At 46.3% G+C, this 18,916-nt stretch overlaps 1 protein-coding gene across 6 annotated transcripts; it reads left to right on the forward strand.

The window, feature by feature from the left end:
* Nucleotides 1-166: 166 nt before the first annotated feature.
* Nucleotides 167-18,866, forward strand: SCT (secretin). 6 transcript variants are annotated; one of them, XM_069804353.1, is made up of 7 exons: nt 182-272; nt 11,976-12,067; nt 14,472-14,568; nt 15,675-15,779; nt 16,069-16,173; nt 17,327-17,428; nt 18,483-18,866. In XM_069804353.1, exons 3-7 carry the CDS (start codon nt 14,480-14,482, stop codon nt 18,592-18,594), a joined length of 513 nt encoding a protein of 170 aa, XP_069660454.1. In that variant the 5' UTR covers nt 182-272; nt 11,976-12,067; nt 14,472-14,479; the 3' UTR covers nt 18,595-18,866. The 6 variants fall into 6 exon arrangements, with proteins under 6 accessions (XP_069660455.1, XP_069660454.1, XP_069660450.1 ...); XM_069804349.1 differs by lacking the exon at nt 182-272 and adding an exon at nt 488-600; XM_069804351.1 differs by lacking the exon at nt 182-272 and adding an exon at nt 8,676-10,768.
* The last annotated feature ends 50 nt before the right edge of the window (nt 18,867-18,916 follow it).

Genomic DNA, 18,916 nt, shown 5'->3' on the forward strand with positions numbered 1-18,916 from the left:
CCGCGGCGAGCCTCCGGCGGCGGGCCGACCGGCCCCAAACTTTCCGCGCGGCGGGGAGGAGTCTCCGCCGCCCGCCCGCCGTGAGGCAGCCCCCACCCGGCTCCGGCCCCCGCCGCTCCAACTGGGTCACCAAGCGGCTTACGGGGGGGCGGCGGCGGGGGGGGGGACACAGGCTCCCGGTGTCCCGTCGCCGTCCCTCCTCACCCCCCCCCCCCGATGAGCCCCGGGGGAGCTACCGCCGCGGGGGACCCTCAGCCGCTCCCGGTCCGGAGGTGAGGAGGGTCGCGTCGTGGAGGGTCGTCCAGCCCTGGAGGAGCCCCCCCGCCCCCGGCTCCGCCTTGGGGGATGCTCTTCGTGGGACCAAGCCCTGCTTGTCTTCCACTGGCCGAGGCGAGTGCTGTCCGCCCGGGGCTTTACCGAAAAGAAGCCGGGGATTAACGCCTTGCCCTTCACTGCCTGACTTACCCCAGCCTCCACCTCCGGCGGAGGAGTCTCCTTCTCCCAGGATTAGGCTTCACGTTGCCTCTTGAGCAGGAGGAAGAGAACAAGTGTGCACTGACACAGCTAACATTTCTTCTTTGAGGAACCACCCTTCTCCAGGTACAGCAGCAGTCGGTTGGTATTCCGCCCCAAAGGAGCGGTCAGTCGCTCTGTGAGTGGTAAAGAAACAGCACAACATTTATTTCAAAGCTGAAACTGACCATAAAACCAAAAGACTTTGCAGTGAAATGTTTTAGGGTTGGCTTGTTTGAGGGTTTTTTTCCCTTTGGTTTTATGTTTTATTCTTTTATTTGGGCTTATGATTTGCTTGACTTTTTTGCATGGCATATGCTGGGCCATTGAGTGACTCCTATTGCAAAAGTGGCATAGGAGGAAGATAAAAACCAAGAACTGGGTCTCCTACAGTGAGATTTCTATACGTTGGACATAATGTCTTCCTTGGCATGAGCCTGACCGCACTTACCTGACTTGGAAGCAGCAGAGGCACTGGCCCCACAAGCACTGTATTGCAAATGTTGTGGTAGACCAAAGGACTCTTGGGTCTTGGCTGGACCCTCACTAATAGGGAAAAAACCCAACAGGTCAGCAAGTGTTTAGAGTAAAAGGTTGTTTTAAGTCAGCTTGACCTAAGGTATATTCCCCAGGAGACTCAAAGCAGTAACATGAACAGTAATTAGAGAAATCGGTGTTGTTATCTTTGATCTCCAAGAGCATCTGAAGGACTGTGAAGTCTCCAGAAGTCCCGAAAATGGCAAACACTGCCTATTTTTAAATGGAGAGAGACAAAAAATCAGGGCACTAAAGACCAACCTGAGTTGCTCCAATCCCTAGAAAGCAACAGAGCTTGTTCATTTCCGTGCTAGACCTAGGAGCACTTGTAGATATGGGGATAAATAGTAAATATCATGTATCTTGACTTTAGCTCTGGCTGCAGTCTCACATGGCATTCTCTTAAGCAATGTAAAAGGAAAGACTAGGTGAAAATATTACAGTTTGGGTGACTAACTGGAAAATTGTATTCCAAGAGCTGTGCAGAATCTGGTAATATTTAGTGTTTACATAATTGACCTGAGTGAAGGTCCAGAGAGTCCACTAATTAAATTTGAAGATACCACTAGGACAGGAAAGGCTGCGAGCATCTTAGAGCACAGAGTAAAAATTCAAAATGGTTACTGCATTCACCTCTGCACAGATGGAAATGAGCTCGGTGCAGTCTAGCAGAGATGGAGCCTGAGGCTCGGGAAGGACAGGGGAGCTGTGACCCCCCCTATTTCTAGCCCAGATGGCTTGGAAGATGTGGGACCTGATCCAGACTCAGTGGGCATCTTTCCAGCTGTGCTACCAAAGCTCAGATCAGATGTTAAAGGCCACCTAACCATTCAGATCAACCTGGTGTTTATGGAAGGCAGGGGGAAGATAAGGCATAGCAGGAAAGGGTCATTTACACTACAGGGCGGGGGGAAATTACATTATTGGCAGCTTTTTATAAGACAAGAAGCTTCTCAGAGCTGTTTATAGGCTCCGGCTATCAGAATTTCATCTAATCTATTAAGAGACTTCTGGAAGAAATCCTCTCTCCAACCCCCTGCCACTGTTCCCCCCAATTCCCTTACTCTTTTTTGAAAAAGGACATGATTAACCCTCAGCATGTGCAGCATGGAAAAGCCAGAGCTCTGTTTTCAGCCATGGGGACATAGTCAGATGTAGGTACCATCCTTTCCCTGGAGTGGATTAACAGCAGTTGATCCACACAGTCTGTTTTACCCAGCTGCTTCAGGCTCCGCAATTTCGTACATGAGTAAGAGAAAATTGCTTTGGTTTAAGCACTTTGCTGGCAAACTAGCTTGCCAAAAACTGCCTCCAGAGGTGTGGCTTCCAAGTCTTTTCTAAAGCCAGCAAGAACGCCAACCCTTTAGTACCTGCTGAGTTGTATTACCCCTCTCTCCCATCCCCAGTGTAGGTTTGCCATCCTCACATTGATTCCAATACCCATGGATTTGTCTAGTCATCTCCCTCTTCCAGCTGACCCAGCTTTGACATGCACTTAAATCACTATGCAAAGACCAAGCTCAGTCGTACATAGCACAGGAGAGACACTTCCATCTGCCCTGAATGGGACCAGATCTTTCTCCAAATCTGGCTTTCTCAGCCACCAGCACTGAAGTGGGTACTCACGCCTTCTGCTCTGCCTGTATTTCTGCATTTCTTCGGGAACAGTTTGTGTTGGACTCAGGTGGGCACAAGCATGGCTGCACATCTGTCAGGTTAAGAGCTCCTCATCTGCTGTGCAGTTCAAACGAGGAAGATATATGTTATCCCGTGCAGTAAACTGGCACAAAACTACCCCACCAGTGTTTTTTAAGCCTGTATGTCTTGACAGTATGAGTTTACTCAGTGGTTTCTATCACCTGGTCACAGCCTTTCTGGTCTGGTGGTTGGTCCCTAAAACCTAACTGCTGGCACACTTGCTGCTGTCACAGCCTTCACTCAGCGAGGAGCTGATACAGCGGAACCACTTTTACTAGAGCCCTTTTACTCCAGGAAATCAACTCAAATTAGCCAAAGGAGGCCCTGAAGTGCATTAATGAAACTGCACTGAAACCCTATGTGGACAGAATACCCTTAATTTATTTATGTTTAAACTACCTGAGCAGCAAAAAGAGCAGGATCGAATTGTGACTACAGGCTTTCTGCCTTCCCACAGGGATTAATGCCATTTTTCTAATCCACTTTAACAGTTAATTTATATTAATTATCTTGATTTTCCCTGTGGGTTAGTGCAGAATGACTCTTAATTCTCAGTGTGGAAGCCCTTATTCCAGACTAACAGTGCCTTAATCCTAAACTAGTTTAATCCTGGCGTGGATTAAACTAATGTGAAATAAGGCTTTTGACTTCCAAAAAAGAGCAGCCATGCAAAGCACTAATTAGGACAACTCTTCCATTGCAAACTCACAGGCTACAGTAATCCTTGCTCACTGGCCCGAGTCTCCTGGCTCCTCTGTGTCTGCCTGCTGCCACTCTGCCTGTAGTGCATCCCTTGGCAGATACAGCGGTTGTAAACCACATCCTGCTAGGCCAGCTCCTAGCTGGCCAACTAGCCTGAGCCAACTGATTTGGCTTTGCTGTGCGGCAGTGTGTCCAGGGGAGCAGTGAATCCTGGAGAGCAAAGACTAGCAGAAAAGCACCCTTCTTTTCTGCTGGCAGGTATAAGCATTAGACACAATCCCTTTCTTGGATAAGAGGAACTGTCCTCCTAGCAGAGGAGAAGGAGGGTCTGTAATACATCAATATAGCCAAAGAAGTCATCTCATGTTACTGCAAGAAAAAAAAGGTGACAAAGGACAGAGTCATTGGTGACCCTCGTGGAAAGCAAGAAGAGTTATATGTCAAAGTGATGGACAGTGAATGCTTAAGAGCACCTTTGGAAAGTGTCTGTCAGTGCTTTTGAACAACCCTTTTTTGCTTGGGTGCGCAGCTTGCAGAGTGTCCTGGTTCCCTTGTCACACTGTGACAGCCTGCTGGCTCAGGGCAGGTGGGAGGAGAGGCTGTGAAAGCCACCCGTAGCTGCTCTTTTTGTCAGAAAAAAAAATGTTTTATTCTGTCCTAAGTAGGTGCTATGAAGGAGACAAGGTAGGAACAGCAGCACCTTCTGCTAGCATGGACACCCCAGCCTCACATAAGACCACGCCTCAGTTTCCCCCTTATAGACTGGCAGACTGGTCCCCCAGCTACTCCATCAAAGAAATGTCTGTCCATACACGAGGGATGGAGTCTCTATATAAGCCCGTATCAGTGCTTGTCAAATACGGGGAAATGAGGCTCTGGTACCCAGTACCTCTTAGGACCTCCGCCTTTCCTTCTGTGCCATGCATCTGCGACTGCAGCCTGTGGCATAGAAAGACTTTGCTAGTGAACACAATGTCACTGTCACTGCCCTCCAGCCACCTACAAACTCCTCAGCTGCCAGAGACCAGCTCATGGCAGCACCGGGAAAGCACCCGTTTCTTATCAAACCAACAAAACAGTGGGAGATCTGCCTTTTCAGTGTGTTTTGGGGTGTGTTTTTAAAAGAAACTCAGGAAAAGGAGCAGTGCGGTTGGTTTTCAGCAAGGCTTTGCTTGCTGAAAGTGGCTGCAGTGGAGCTGGTGCACAACAGCCAGCCAAGGAGCCTGGAGGAGTCCCCCAGAGACCCCCCAGGATGAGTTAATGGAGGATTTGATTGAGAGCCAGTTCAAAGGATCAGGAAGGTCACAAAGTGAGATATCTGTCAGAGTCTCCCAAAAGACAAGGAACTTTTATCGCTGTAGTTCTTCACACTTGAGGCACTGAGTTTTTAAATAGAGGAGAGCAAAACTACCTGCCAAAGTTTCAGCACAGATACACCTAAACTCAACTGTTGAATAGTACCCTGATAGCTGGGCAACAGATCACTGGGGCTATCTTCAGGTTCAGAACAAAGGGAGGAAAATAAAGAGCTTTTAAGGCCAATCCTGTTCCTTTTATTTGACATATTTAGCTGAGCAATTCTCTGTGAAAGTATCACCTGAGCAGCAAAGCCGTCCTGCTTTACAATCTGCCTGTAATGCATTTCCAAGAAAAGAGGCAGACGCAGCATCCTGCCTTTCAGGTTAACCTTTGCAAGAGAGGCACAAGGATGGCCCATCTCTTTTGGCTTTCCAGACTCTCCGAGTCCCCCTCCAAGAAGCTGCAGGGATTTATGTCACACTGAATAGATCTTTTGACATTTAACATTCTGGCAAGTTATGATAAATCCACGTAAGATGTAAAAACTCATGCATTTTTAATGGTGATTAGCTGTGGGGATAAAACTACAGAGAAAATGGCTGGATTTTCCGTCTCTGTTATCTTAGAGTCAAAACTAGATGTTTTTGTGGATGCCAGATTTCAGACTAAGCCGCATAATTGATCTCACGCAGGGATAACCTGATGAAATAAAAGGGTTTGTGTCATAGGGCAGATCAAATTAATATACTTCAAGACCCTACTGGTTTTAAAACACCAGTGAGCTTATTAGAGCCACTTGTTAAGAAAAACCTCCTGGGGAGGAGGGGAAGTGCAAGGCAACACAGGCAGGGAAAGGCATGCCTGTGAGCAGCAAGCACCTATAAATGCACATCCTTCCACCCTCACCTTCGCAAAGCCTGTTGTTGTTCACCTGGAAGGGATGTCCTTTCAGGTCCCTGACAAAGTCCAAAAAGGGATGCAGCCGAAATGAACCCCAAGCAGCTGTGTAGCTGTCAGGAGTTACTGTGCTCCTTGCTGGCACTGCACACATGGAACAGCTGGCCAAGCCTGCCTGCAAGCCAGGACACAGACCATGTCGTCCTTATAATTAAAATTAATTCCCTGAAGTGCTTTCTCCTCTTCCTCAGACACAGCAAACAGCTGGAGGCTAAGATTACGGATGCTGATGCCAATTAGAGCTCTGATAAGGCCAGACGCATGGGGAGCATTAGCACACAGCTCTGCTGGGGAGAGACGGCACTTGGAGCTCCTCTGTGTCAAGGTACAAGGTAGCTTCCAGCTGGGCAAAGAGCAATGCCAGGCTGCGAGGGCAAGGATGGCCAGTCCTGTACTGTCATGTCCGTGCAGTGGTATGCGTTGTCTCATCCATGCATCCCACACTATGGAGGCTACCTGGAGACAGGCAGAGTGCACCCACTTTGGCAGTCCTCAAAGGAGATTTGGAGGAAGGCCCATAGGGTGTAAAAGAACAGCAAGTGATTGATGGGGGCAGCAGCTTGTCTTTGCAGGTCTTTAAAAAGCTCTTTGTTCTTCCTTGGTGACAGAGAGACATCCATGATACATGCATAGGTTGGGAAAACAGAGTTCCTCCCTTCCTGTAAAAACTAGACTGCCCTGAGTCTGGCTTTTGCTTTTCTGGGTCACAGTGCCAGCCATGGTAAAAACAACCCTTTTTTCTCTCTACCATGTCCATTCCCAAGCAGGGAGGAAGATTTGCTTGCAGGAGGGAAGTGCCTCACAGCAGCCCTTCCAAATTCAAGGCTGTCTCCTGCTTGCTGCAGGTGTGCTTGCTCAGGGGAGCAGTGTCTGCAGGATGAGCCTGGCTCAGCCCCAGCATCCCCAGGCAGAGCTTCTCTAGGAAGGTGAACTTGTACCCTTAGGGGACCCTCTGCCTTAGCACCCATCCCTGCTCCAGAGCAGGGGGTTAAGAGATGTTCTGGCTTGCTTCCAAAGCATCTCTCATCCCATACCATGGAGAGCCAAGGCGCTCTGCCAGCACCCAAGGTACCACTCACGCACCAGTGGGGTACTTTTCCCTTTTCCCAATTCTTAGCAAAATGTTTTAAGATTTTTGTTTTTTCCAGTGTGAGCCAATCACCTAATATTTTTCTTAATCTCTTCTTTCAAAAGAGCTGGGGTTTACTGCAGATTTTGCCCAAGCGTTTGGCTGGAAGCAGATACAACTTTGATCAAAATGACTGAGGTCTGCTCTAGCACAGCCCAGCGCTCCTAACACAAAGGTTTTGCTGTCCTTGCCCCTGGGTAGTGCTGCCAACCATGGAGATAACTAGCATGTCCAGCATCATCCCTCTAGATTTCAGAGCAAGTGTGCACACTTTCAGGAATCTGGCATTTTATGCTTTTGGCCCCTGCATCTTAACTTTCTTTTTAAACTGGTGCAAATCCAGAAAGGTGGCAAATGTTGCAGCAAAGCACAACACATCTCCCACCTGCCTTGTTGGACTCAGCTGCCCAGCCAAACAAAGCAGAGGAGAGCATAGGCAATCTAAGAAAAAGCCAGAGCAGCTCAGGAGCTGAGCACTATATAGGCAGATAGACAGACAGACAGACAGCCACGCACATGCTAAATCCAGACACTTCCTTTGCTTAGAGTAATTTGCTCTCAGAGTGAGCCTTATAGAGAGTGATATAGCCCATTTGCACACACAGAGGCACTGGGAAGCCAGCAAAAGAGAGTAAACATGGCTTTTCCCTCTGTTTTGTGCATTGCTTTAAGCACAAACCTCTAAAAGGGACTATGAGGGGCTGGCATGCTTCTGTGACACTGGGTTTATTCAAAGACAAGGATTGCTTCCTACCCTGTTCAGGGTTTGGGAATAGCAACTGAGTCCACTTTGGGGCTTGGGAATGGGGTAGGCGTTTTTCTGAGGTCCCATGACCATATGGGACTGTGATTTTCCTTCTCCTTTCCTCTCCCAAGCCCACCTACAGCTGCCCCTGCTCACCCCTTCCTCTCATCCCACTCTTCCCTTTTGCAGCCAAAATTATGGAATCAGGTGGTAAAGATTAAAACCACTCCTGAAACCATCCTGTGCAAGAAAGGAGCATTTAGAAGGCTAAATCCTCCAATCCCCTTGTTCCAATTAGGATCCTTTCTGTTACAGACCTGGAAGTGGTACAAGAAAATTACTCCAATCTGCTCTCAGTAGATAGCAGCGTCACGGTCAGCTCCTTGGCATGGGAAAGGCTCACCTGCAAACATACAAGAGAAAATCCCCACTACACACATGGACTCACACACATAGATATTAAGAAAGAAAAAAAAGAATGGGGGAGGTAGAAGTTCCTGAACACCCCATAAGCTGATTAAAGGGTATTTTACTTTTACGTAGGAAGGATTTAGCCATGCGGTTCCTAGTACCATCTGACCTCAATAAACTCCCATGCGATCGGCAGGTGCCACCATTGGAGGGGGTCACAGCCTGTGCCTGGGCTCCTCGAAGGCCAGCTGCACCTAGACAGCTTCATCAGGACTTGTAACACCATTGACTGACATGTGTGGTGGATGAAATGGTCCTTCCCCAACCTTCTCAGCCTGTCTTGACCCTTGTGCACTTAACCATCTCAAAGCCACGGACCTCAAAGAGAGCAGTGCAGAGGCTGTAGGAGCATTTTGGGATGTGCATTTTGGCCAGCCAAGGTGTCTCCATGAAGAAGAGCAGCCCCAGCAGATCCTGCATTGCTGCAGTAATACAGCTGGGGTCCGGACTGTGGCCAAGCTGGCAAGGGATGCTACCTTGTAAGGGTTGCCCTGGATAAACAGCAACCCCAAGGGCTGGATGGGCTTTCCTGGTCCAAGGCAGGAGCAACAATGTCCCCATGACACTGTAGCAGCATTTATCCAGCCTCTGGATAAATTCTTAAGGATATTCTTAAAGCTCTCTGGAGGTGCAGTCTGAATGCATCCAGATGGCTCCTCCAGCCAGAAAATCTTTTCTGATCTCCTGTATCAATTTCTTTGAAGTGTGAATGGGAATTTCTCCCCTTCAAAACTCAGAATGACCCCCCCCAAGCTCTGTGTGCTGATTTTTGAGAGTCTGCCTGCACCCTTCTTGTGGTGTGGGGCCAGAATACCTAGCTATATGATGAAAACCTCTTTTTCAAAATGCAGTTTCTTCTCTTTTCCTCCAATATAGAAAAAGGTCAGGGTCATGTGCTCCTCTTAAATATAGCCAATTTGGGGGCTAATACATTTAACATAGTTTTAAGATGCCCCATTTCACACTGCAGGTTTGGTGACCCCTCCTTCCCACTGTAAAGAGGGGAAAAAACACCTTCCTCTATGCCACTCTCAGCTTTGAGACTGTTGGGATGGGTTAGCTTGGGTGCGCTAGCACTTAGGTACACTTTAATGCAGAGCCTCAGTGTCGAAGTCGGGATGGCCCCTCTGTTTCGTAAACTTTGCTCACTGCCACACACGAGGGTGTCCCCAGCCAACAGCGTGGCTGCTGTGAATAGCCCTTACACCCGTGGCAACTGGATTTACTTAATGCATCTCACCACATGTCTCTCCACACTGTGCATGTCAGTTGGTGTCAAGCCTAAGCACAAGTGACTGCACAAAGATCATGGTGGCTTTACACCCGTCAATGTCCTCAGGGCAGCTCACCTCCTCCTCAGGGATGGCCCCAAGGCCCACAGACCCCTTCTCCCTCCTGCCCTGGTGCATCTCTCCCTGCCCTCTTCAAGGAGTGTTGATGCATGGCCTCAGTGGTCCTTAGTGTTACCTGTTTGTGGCACTTTGCTATACATCCTGTAAAGATTGTGTTGTGTCCCATAAACAGGTAAGTCACTGGCAGCTGGTGGCAAGGATCAGTTCAGCCCTGACTTCTTGCAGCTTCGGGTACAACAGCTGGGCAAAGAGCAGGGATCAGATGAGGGCAATAATTTCCTTTGTCATTCTCAGAGTCAATTACAGGGAGCTTTTCTCTGCAACGATACTGCACGGAGATGATGGGTTAGATTACAGTGATTAATGGATGATTTAATCATGCTTTGTGCCTGCTGGATGCAGGCAAGGGGAATCTCCACTCCCACTTTGAATGCTCACACAAATGGAGAATGGGAAAAGCAAGGCACAAATTCACAAAGCTCCATTCAGCTAATATTGGCAAGCAGTATTGTTTATCACTCCTGTTTCCATAATGTCTCCTGATGAGAATTTACTGTTAATTCTGGTTAAAGGAGAATCAGATGTTGTTTAAGGACTGGGGATTTGGTTTGGACTCCAGTTTATTCAGGTATAAATTTCAGCTTGCAAAAGCTTTTGAGTTTCCTTGCATGGTCCTGAATTTCCTCATCAGTGGCCTCAGGAGCTGCATTTAAGCTCAAGCCCGTGGTTGTCACCTGCATTATGTTGCAGCAGTGCTGGGCATGGCCACACACTTTTCTACCCCTTCACCTTTTCACTCTCTGCCACTGTTGCTGCAAGGCAAAACCCATTTTTTGTTCTTCATGTTCTTCCAGTGCCCAGAAGCTTTTACTCTCCTGTTATTCACCCTCTGCTGCCATCATGGGGCCATTTCGTCATTGCAACCTCTTCTGTGTGCCTCTTATGTAGACCCGTTTAGATTCTCACAGCAAACTGAGTTTCCCTAAGAGCTTGTGGGCATTTCATACCCACTGAGGTTATTTCCAAAGGAAAGGAAATCACATCAGTCATTTTTAGCTCCTTATTTGTTGTTTAGCCTTTTTTTTAATGAACTTCTTTTCTTTTCTTCCTTGCATTGTTCCTACATGGTCTTTCTCAGTTGTAGATGTTTAGCAATACCATGAGCGCAAGCTGAAGCTGGCCACCACCGACACAGATATAAAATATGAATACAAAAAATATGAAGATTTAAATGCAAAGAACAAAAATACAAGAACTGCAGATATCACTAATGACACTGGGGGCTCCCAAAGGAGGGCTGGGTGGCCAGAAGAGATTTTGGCTGCAATGGGAGAAGGATGTGACTCACAACTCATCCGTACCTAGGTATATAGAGAGGAAATGCATTGAATGAGGCCGTAACACTACAGAAAGTGTATCAGAGTGATGGTGGGAGGGCAGCAGGAGGAATGCCAGCACTAACACAGCTGAAGAAAGCAGTCATAACAGAAAGGAGAGGAAAATGTTTGGACGTGGACAGGACTGACCTGCACTGTCTCAACGGAGGAAGTGGGCTCCCCTGTCCAAGCAGTGGCCATGGCATCTCTTGGTCCTCCTGTCCTGGAATGGGACCTGGAATATCCCTGCTGTTTCTTCCCCTCTCTTTTGCAGGGGTCTGGCTGCAGACTGCAGTCACATGCAGTAGTGCTGAGGCTTGCTGCTCATCAGTGTGTGGGTTATTCTTCCAAGGGAAAGATGATGGGGAAAATCAGGTCCCTCCCAGCCCTCTGGTCATGAAGATGCCCTCTGCTTTTTCAAAGAAAAAAAGATAAGTAGACAAGAAAAAGTTGTCTTGTCTAGAAGATAAGAAGATTTATTTATAACAATTAATCCTTCCAAGCTACTTTATATAACATAAAGAAGGAGAGAAAGGGCATAATCCTATTTTGTCCCTCCATTTCCATGTCACTTTTAGCAGCAGTATTTGAAAGCAACCAGCTCCAAACCCCAGCAAAGGCAGGGAATATATTCAGGATGTTTTCTATGCATGTACAAGTATGCTTCTTTCTTTGAAGCTGTGATAGTGTCTGTTCTCAGCAGACCTTTCCTGGACATGGCTGTGAAACCACAGCTTGAAAGGTATTGTCTCCTCATGCAAAAGTCAGTCTTCATCCTACTGATCAGACAATGTTTGTCACTTGTAAAAAAGTGACACATTGTTTAGCCAAATCGCAGGTACACACATACAGTCACTGACAGTTCCTGGCAATTGCAAACAAAATACTAGCTAGGATTGAAAAAGAACAGAAGATTAAGCTCCTATCAAGAGGTAATTAAAGCCAGGAGGAGAGATAATGATGACAATTGTAATGAATCATTTGGTACAGGGATGTTTGCCCAACAAATTACTGTCATTATAGACAGAAGCAGGAATTACTACCCATCAGCAGAAATACAGTCCATTGAACTGCTGTGAATGACCTGATCAGGTTTAGAGAGTAATTAAAAGGACATTCCAGCCTGGATGCATTATTTGCTGTTAATCATGATTACTCATATTCATATCTTTACCCAAATAATTGTTTCTGATAAGGGCTGCAGATTTATAGGGGGCCATGGAGAGGAGTGGGCCAGTGGTGCATCATAGCCGTGAGACAGCTGAGAGCCTGGAGTGACCACAGTTTGGTGAGTACCGCTGTGCTGACATGGTCAGGCTGGATGGGCTGCCTTCTCCCCTCTTTCAGTTTTTGGGTGGTGCATTTCAGGCCTCCATGATGCTTTGCTGAGCCATTGCCATGAGGCCATCCATCTCCTGAACAGCAATGCTGGTAATATGTGGGGTGTTCCTCCTCTGGAGCAACCAGTGGAAAGAACAGAGCTCAAACAGCAGCTTGACAAGATGGCTTCCAGAAATACATGGTCTTTAGTTTTAGGTAGAGCACAATGGATGGGCAGGAATAAGAAGGTGTGCAAACTGGCTGTGTACCAGCCTTTTTGGAAGCTCTCCTAGAGATAGTGCTCCTGCAGGGTGATGGGAGCCTTGATTCAGCAAAGCCTTTGGGTGCAGTCTGACATTTCAGCAGTAGGATTTGTCTGCTGGAAAGGTCTGAGATGCTCCTGGGTCTAGAGCTGGCCTGGTGCACACTTCTTTCAGCTAAAGGTCCCAGATAGCTGAGGAGTTTGCATTTATTGAAAGCCAGCATCACTTTGGAGGGCAATAAAAAAACTCGTAAGTATCTTAAGAAGGTTAATCAGCTCTACTGTGATGACACTGAAGATCTATCTCCTCCCTGGGGTCTGACTGATTAAAAAAACCGATGCAATACATCATTATTGATACACAGGAGAAGTTCCCCAACAGCCATTACTGTTCCTAGCAACTTCAGCAAGCAAATATGGTCTGCGTAGGGAAGACAAAATTATGTCCAGAAAGGGAAAAGATGAGTTGATCCACTTGATTAGCAGCTAGAAAGCTTATGAAGAGAGGGGAAACTCTGGAGCTACAGATGGGGTTTAAAATGGGCTCTTAAATGTGGTGCTCCAAGACAAATACCAGCCCAGGGTTGGCACAAGGAAGGCCAAAATGCTGTGGTGAGATCCTGGCTGGGGATCAAGGCATTGCATGGCAGGTATTGTACAGGTTGAAGGACACACTCAGGATCCAGGTTTCCCTTCCCTGAAGGGTGGTGGCTGTTTTCAGCTCTTTCATGTCCCTCGGCTGGGAAGCAGTACTGTGGAATCTGTTTTGTTTGGACTCCAATAAGAAACTGATCTTTGAAATGTCCTTCTTGTTTTAATTATTCCATGACCCTCAAAGCCAAATCAGGCAGGAAAACACAACACTAAAGCATCAGAAGTATGTGCGATGTGAAGCTTATGGCTCCTTAATCATGCAAAACCTCTCACCTGTCCACTCTGCAACCCCCATTAAATATTTGTGCTGTGGCTTACAGCAAATAAATTTCTGTATAAATCCCCCACTCTTGTCCTTCCTCGTCTTGCCTCTTCTCATCTTGCAGTATCTCTAGAGTAGCAAACAGTCCCAGAAGGGTGGCTAGAAAGTGTTTGGGAAACTCTGACAGTCCTTTAATGCTCTTTGTACTGTCTAGTTTCAGACTAAAATAAAACCAAAGTGGGAGGACTTTGATTTTGGGTTAGCAAGTACTATTGGAGTTTCCAGGACAGTGACTAAGAAAGCAAGGTTTGCTTCTTAGCAGGAGGAGGGCAGGTATATTATAAATTACAGATATGGCTCCTGTGTAATCCTTGGGGAAATGTGAGCACCCTCTTATAAAGGCACATACACATCTCTGCAGGCATAGGGCTTCAAAGAGAGCCTGGAAATAAAAGGGAAAAACATGCAATGGCTTGTGATAAACAAAATGTACTTTTCTTATTATTTCAGTAAGAAAACAAAATGCAAGGTTCTGCTTGCATTTTCTACTGAAAATGTGTGTTATTTCTTTTTTCCTTCTTGAAAGATTTGAAGATAGGCAGATATCGGCACATACAAGAGCCTTTCCCTTCCCATGTGTGTACCTGAATTTTATTTGGTACATGCCATTTTTTTTGGTTTGAAAAAACCCAAACAGACTTCTCCTGGGCATCCTCTAGGTATACCATAACTGTCCGTGAGGGATGTTTTCATGGGTGCTTTAAACCCTCTCCTTGAAGGCTCAGCTCTCAGAGACTTATAGTAGAATGGGGTTTATTCCATGGTGTTGTGCCACTGATGGATTAACTCACATGATACCTCTCTGTGTATTCAAGGCATATTATACTGGCTCACAGCAAAACTCCAGCATAAACATCATCTCACACAGTCAGCCTCAGACCTGTGCTCCAGGACTGGGTGGTGGTGGGATAACAACTACAAACAACTTCCAACTAACTCACAACATGAATGATTTGAAATGTTTGTCTTTTGTATTTTAAAGAAATACTATCTTTGCTGGCAGGAATTCCTGCCTAATTTAGTTATAGTGTTGTTATTTATATAGCCATGTGTTCTATGTGGCATGTGAACTGTACCAAACAAAGGCCAAGGTAATTTGTTCTGCTGCTCATAAAACCTTGTACTTTAATTCAGGAGAGAACATGGTTTCCCTGCTGACTGGTCTGTGGCAACTAATTATTCCCATGATTGTCCTATCACACTTCTCAGCATCTCTTCCATCCCAGGAGAGGTAAGTATTTCTTGTGCCTCTGCTTCCTTTTTCTCCATGGCTTTTTGTTCAAAGAGCCTGCTAGCTATAAAGTCAGCCTTTTATCTTCCTTCCAGAACTTGCATCTGCTTCGTTGTTGGATTTTTTTTCCCTAAATTGATTTAGTTAAATAAGTGTAAACATTTTTTCTTGCTTAAGAATAGAAACATTGATTTGAGCTTATTCAGGAGAAAAATCAGGACCCCAAACAGATCAAAATATAGTAAAAAAGAGACTCTTGAGTCTGTTTTCCTGCTAGGTATTTATGCAGGCTCATAGAGGTGGAAGTTTCTGTTTCAAATAGCCTAGTCCCATGAAAACATAACCAAAATAGTCAATCTTGTAAGTTCACCAGTTCACAATCTTGTGTGTAAGACTGGCAGGGTTGTCTCTCCTCCCACTTGTGCTGGGACAATTAAAGCACAGAGAGACTAAAGGAGGTAAGGTGGAAGAGGGCAGAGCTGAGACTCCCTTGCAGCCCTTCCATGGCCACAACCAGTGCCTGGCCCGGCTTCCCTAGCCCTAGCACTGTACTGGAATAGACACAGACAAGCACATACACGGGGTCTCTCCAGAAGCTGGACCCCGGACCTTTTATCCTACCCACTGGCTAGTCTGGTTTGAAGTTAATAGCTCTGGTTGAACCTCACTGAGGCTTTGAACACTTCTTTTAATGGCTTCTCAACCAGTCACCTGCAAGTGCTGGTCTTTGGTACCATCACTGTTATCTACCTGTTCCTCAAGGTTTGTGTATCTGGGTGCTTAATTTATTAATTCTCCAGTCTCTTGTCCTACTCTTTTGTGCTGAATCAGTGTTAACCTCACATTCCCATATCCTTATGGTAAGGTGATTACATTAGTAAGAAGCACGTGCAGGTTGTTTTTCTGTGTGGTGGTTAAAAAAGATATGTCTTTTAAACACCAATAAGATTTGCCCTTTTTTTGGTGAAACTTTGTCAAATTAGCACAAATTCTTGCCTGTCTTTCTTTGGGACCCTCTTTCCCTGAGGGAGCAGTTTTAAATGGTTGTTGTTCTCTGGTCTTAAAACCATGTCTTTTCACCTCTTTTTTCTCTTCTGACCTCCCAGGACTGAGAGACATGCTGATGGGATCTTCCACAGTGAGCTCAGCAAGATGAATGGCAATGCCTATGTGCAGCAGCTAGTCAAACACCTGATGGGCCTCAAGGAGAGGTAAGGACCAGCCCAAGCCACCCTTCTGGGGCATGGAAGTCTCCAGCAGGAGATGGCATCCCAGCAATGAGGGACATGCCCATGGGGCTGAGCTGTCTCCAGCTCCAGGGCCAGCCTGAGCACTGGTCTCATCCAGAAGATGCCCAAGATGAAAGGAGACAGAAGAGGAGAAGGGGAGGGATAAAGGGCTCCTTGACAGTGGGAAGAGAGAAATTTCTGTGTCTTGTGATAAGTCCCACATCACATGGCTGGGAGGAGCAGCCTTTGTACTGTATTTTCCCTGACGCAGGTCCCAGAGGCATTCAGATGGACTGTTCACCAGTGAATACAGCAAGATCAGAGGAAACGCTCAGGTTCAGAAATTCATTCAAAATCTCATGGGCCGCAAGCGCAGGTAAGAGCTCTGCTTCCTGGGGAATGGGAAGGCAGCTTGGGCCATGCAGGCTGCAGGGAGACAGGTCTCACGTCTAGGAAAAGTGGGGTGGCATGACCAGTGGTTTGGAAAACTTGAGACAAGGGCAAGTGGGCTGGGGCTTGGTCTCCTCCCACTAGGCTGTGCCTGAAGCTGCTGTGCAATAGTAGAGATATCCCATCAGTCTGCCCTGCCTGTCCCAGCAGGCAGAGCAGTTCACAAACCTTCTCACTGAGGCCATTTCTAAGCATAAAACAACATTATCTGTTGCATATGCATTTCAAGCTTAATCCATAGGACACAAAACTTTACATCAGATTACAGCCTGGGATTTTTTGTTTGCATTTTGATTCAGCCTTTTGGGGAAAGTTGTAGATGATTTACCTACTTCAAATAAAGCACCTGAGAAACTGTAGATAAATGGGCTCTGTATCAGAATTAGGAAGACCTTTGGGTTTCATAGTCCCCACCCATGGCTCTGACTGCCAAACTGGCCAGGCTTTAGACATAATCATATATATGGCCAATATGGGGTCGCTCATCCAGCCAAAATATGGGGCCACTAGCTCCCACTGAAGCCACGTATATGAGCACATCATCAGTTACAATATGTGGTGCACTGTGATACAACTCACAACTGCTGCTGGTATGTTATGAAGGGACAACATTGCCTGGAGAGGTTTCCTTCAAGCTTGGTCCATTCTTCAAGGCAGAGACATAGCACATTGATTCCTTCCCATCTGTTCAGGGTGATTTGATATTTTCTGGGGCATGCACCACTAACAAAATCCTGGCAGATGCAGTGGGTTTTTAATTTCCAAATGCTGGAAAAAGGTATATATCCATGGGCAGAAGGACATGCTGGTACTGGGTAATGAGGCAGAGTGCAAGTGCATATTATAGCCTGTCCCTTTGCCAGCCAGGAAGCATCTGAGCCTGATTTGAAGAGGATACTTGTTTTTCTTTCTGCACAGCTATGGTGACAGTTGGCAGGTTAACAGAGCACGGACCATGGGGCAGGTCGGTGGTGGGGTGAACCTGCCTTCCAGACAGCAGTGCTGCTTTACAGCTGTGGTGGTTACACTACTTGTTTGGGTTTTTTAAAATTATCATTAATTTTCTTTTTCTTAACCAGCTCTTCAGGACCAGTCTACACAGATGTGCAGGGGAGTGAGGAAGAAAACAGCCATGAGGAACTTTGCTTTATATGGTTGTACCAGAGCTTTCTAAACACCAGGTAGGTGGGACAGATTTGTCACCTCTGTGGCCCTGATCACCACAGTCTTGAAGCCAAAAGAGGACTTTTAGTAACTTGTAAATTCCCAGTTTTTCCCACAAGCATACCAGTCTGATGTAATGTAGCAGATCAGAAGGACTCAGCTAATATCCTCAAAAATATCCTTAAAAAGGGGAAGGGTGGAAGATTTATTAAATTGACCATATTTTAAAATCACTTCTGCCTCATTCCCCACCAGCTTGTGAGACATTGTCTCAGGGGCTGTCGTTGCTGAATTGCAGCCCTCCATCACACAGTTTTGTACCTCCTGTCACTCTGCCAGCAACCACACTCCCAGGGGTGGTTTGCAGAGCTAGAAAAGCAAATGCTTTAGTCTAACTGCAAGGTGCAATGTGGCTGTGTGCAATCTCAATTGATTTCCGTGCCTACATTCATGGTAATCTCTATTTCTACATGCCAAGCCCACCTGGCACTCAGTTTTGCCTTACCTAAAGCAAAGCTGGCACTGAGATTTACAGCTAAGTGCCATATAAAAGCCAGTTATTAAAAATAATAAACGCCAGGGAAATGAAAGAATATATTTTTCTAATCAAAGAGTTGTTATCCTGGACTGAAACAATTGTTCATCCCATTAAGAAACCTGATCTAACAGTTAAAATAGAAAGCCTTTGCTACCCTGTCTTGATTCAGTTATTGATTCAAACACACACCTCAGGATGGGCTGTCCTAGCATCTGGACTTTGTCTCTTCCTAGTGACCAACCACTTTCAATTAGACATCTCGCTGTTAAATCACTAAAATTAGGAGGAATAAGCTGGCCTTTAGTACCTCTTGTCCACATTGCCTAGAATAAATAGGGATGATAACACTAACAGACTTGCCTGTGCATTTGTGGGGTGCCTGGCTGCAGACAGCCATGATCTGGGTCCGTCTATCATGATCTGCTCCTTGGAGTCATCTTTTTGATGAATTTTACAAGGTAGCCTTGTCACACTTACTGCAGTCTGTGCCCCCAGGAATAACAAACTATCACTCATTTTTTCCCTTCCAACAGCCACTCAGAGAGTGATGCCAGGGAAGCTGCTGCAATTACCAGCCAGTATGTTTGCCCCATCTCTAAGCAGCTGGTTACAGACATGAAGGAAGATACAGACAGTTTCGACTGAAGTTGAAGGGAAAGAAACAGCCAAGGAGACAGCTTTGCATGTATATAGCCTTGAAAATAAACAGGGAAGCTATTGGATTTACTGAGGAAAAACTCCTGAGATCACCAAATAAAAAAAATTCTGGAAAGCAGCCAAAACCCAATAAAGCCTCTTAAGATTATCGAGTGAAATATATGTCAGTGTGAACTGCTGTCAGTAGATGGAGCCTGAATGAAGCACATCACTTCCACTTTGTGTTAGCATCTGGCTGCCTGCTTCTGAAGTCAAATAAAGATTTGTTAGCTACACCTGTGCTTTGGCTGCTCTTTGGGAAACAGTAGTA

Source organism: Haliaeetus albicilla, chromosome 16, assembly GCF_947461875.1.
Source record: "Haliaeetus albicilla chromosome 16, bHalAlb1.1, whole genome shotgun sequence".
NCBI classification, from domain to species: Eukaryota; Metazoa; Chordata; class Aves; order Accipitriformes; family Accipitridae; genus Haliaeetus; species Haliaeetus albicilla.

Excerpts from the sequence above, each read along its gene's own strand:
- SCT (XM_069804354.1), top strand. The coding sequence starts at position 14,480 with ATGGTTTCCCTGCTGACTGGTCTGTGGCAACTAATTATTCCCATGATT. Across the intron at positions 15,780-16,068 it reads CTGATGGGCCTCAAGGAGAG|GTCCCAGAGGCATTCAGATG; the intron begins GTAAGGACCAGC and ends TCCCTGACGCAG. Across the intron at positions 16,174-17,326 it reads CTCATGGGCCGCAAGCGCAG|CTCTTCAGGACCAGTCTACA; the intron begins GTAAGAGCTCTG and ends TTTCTTAACCAG.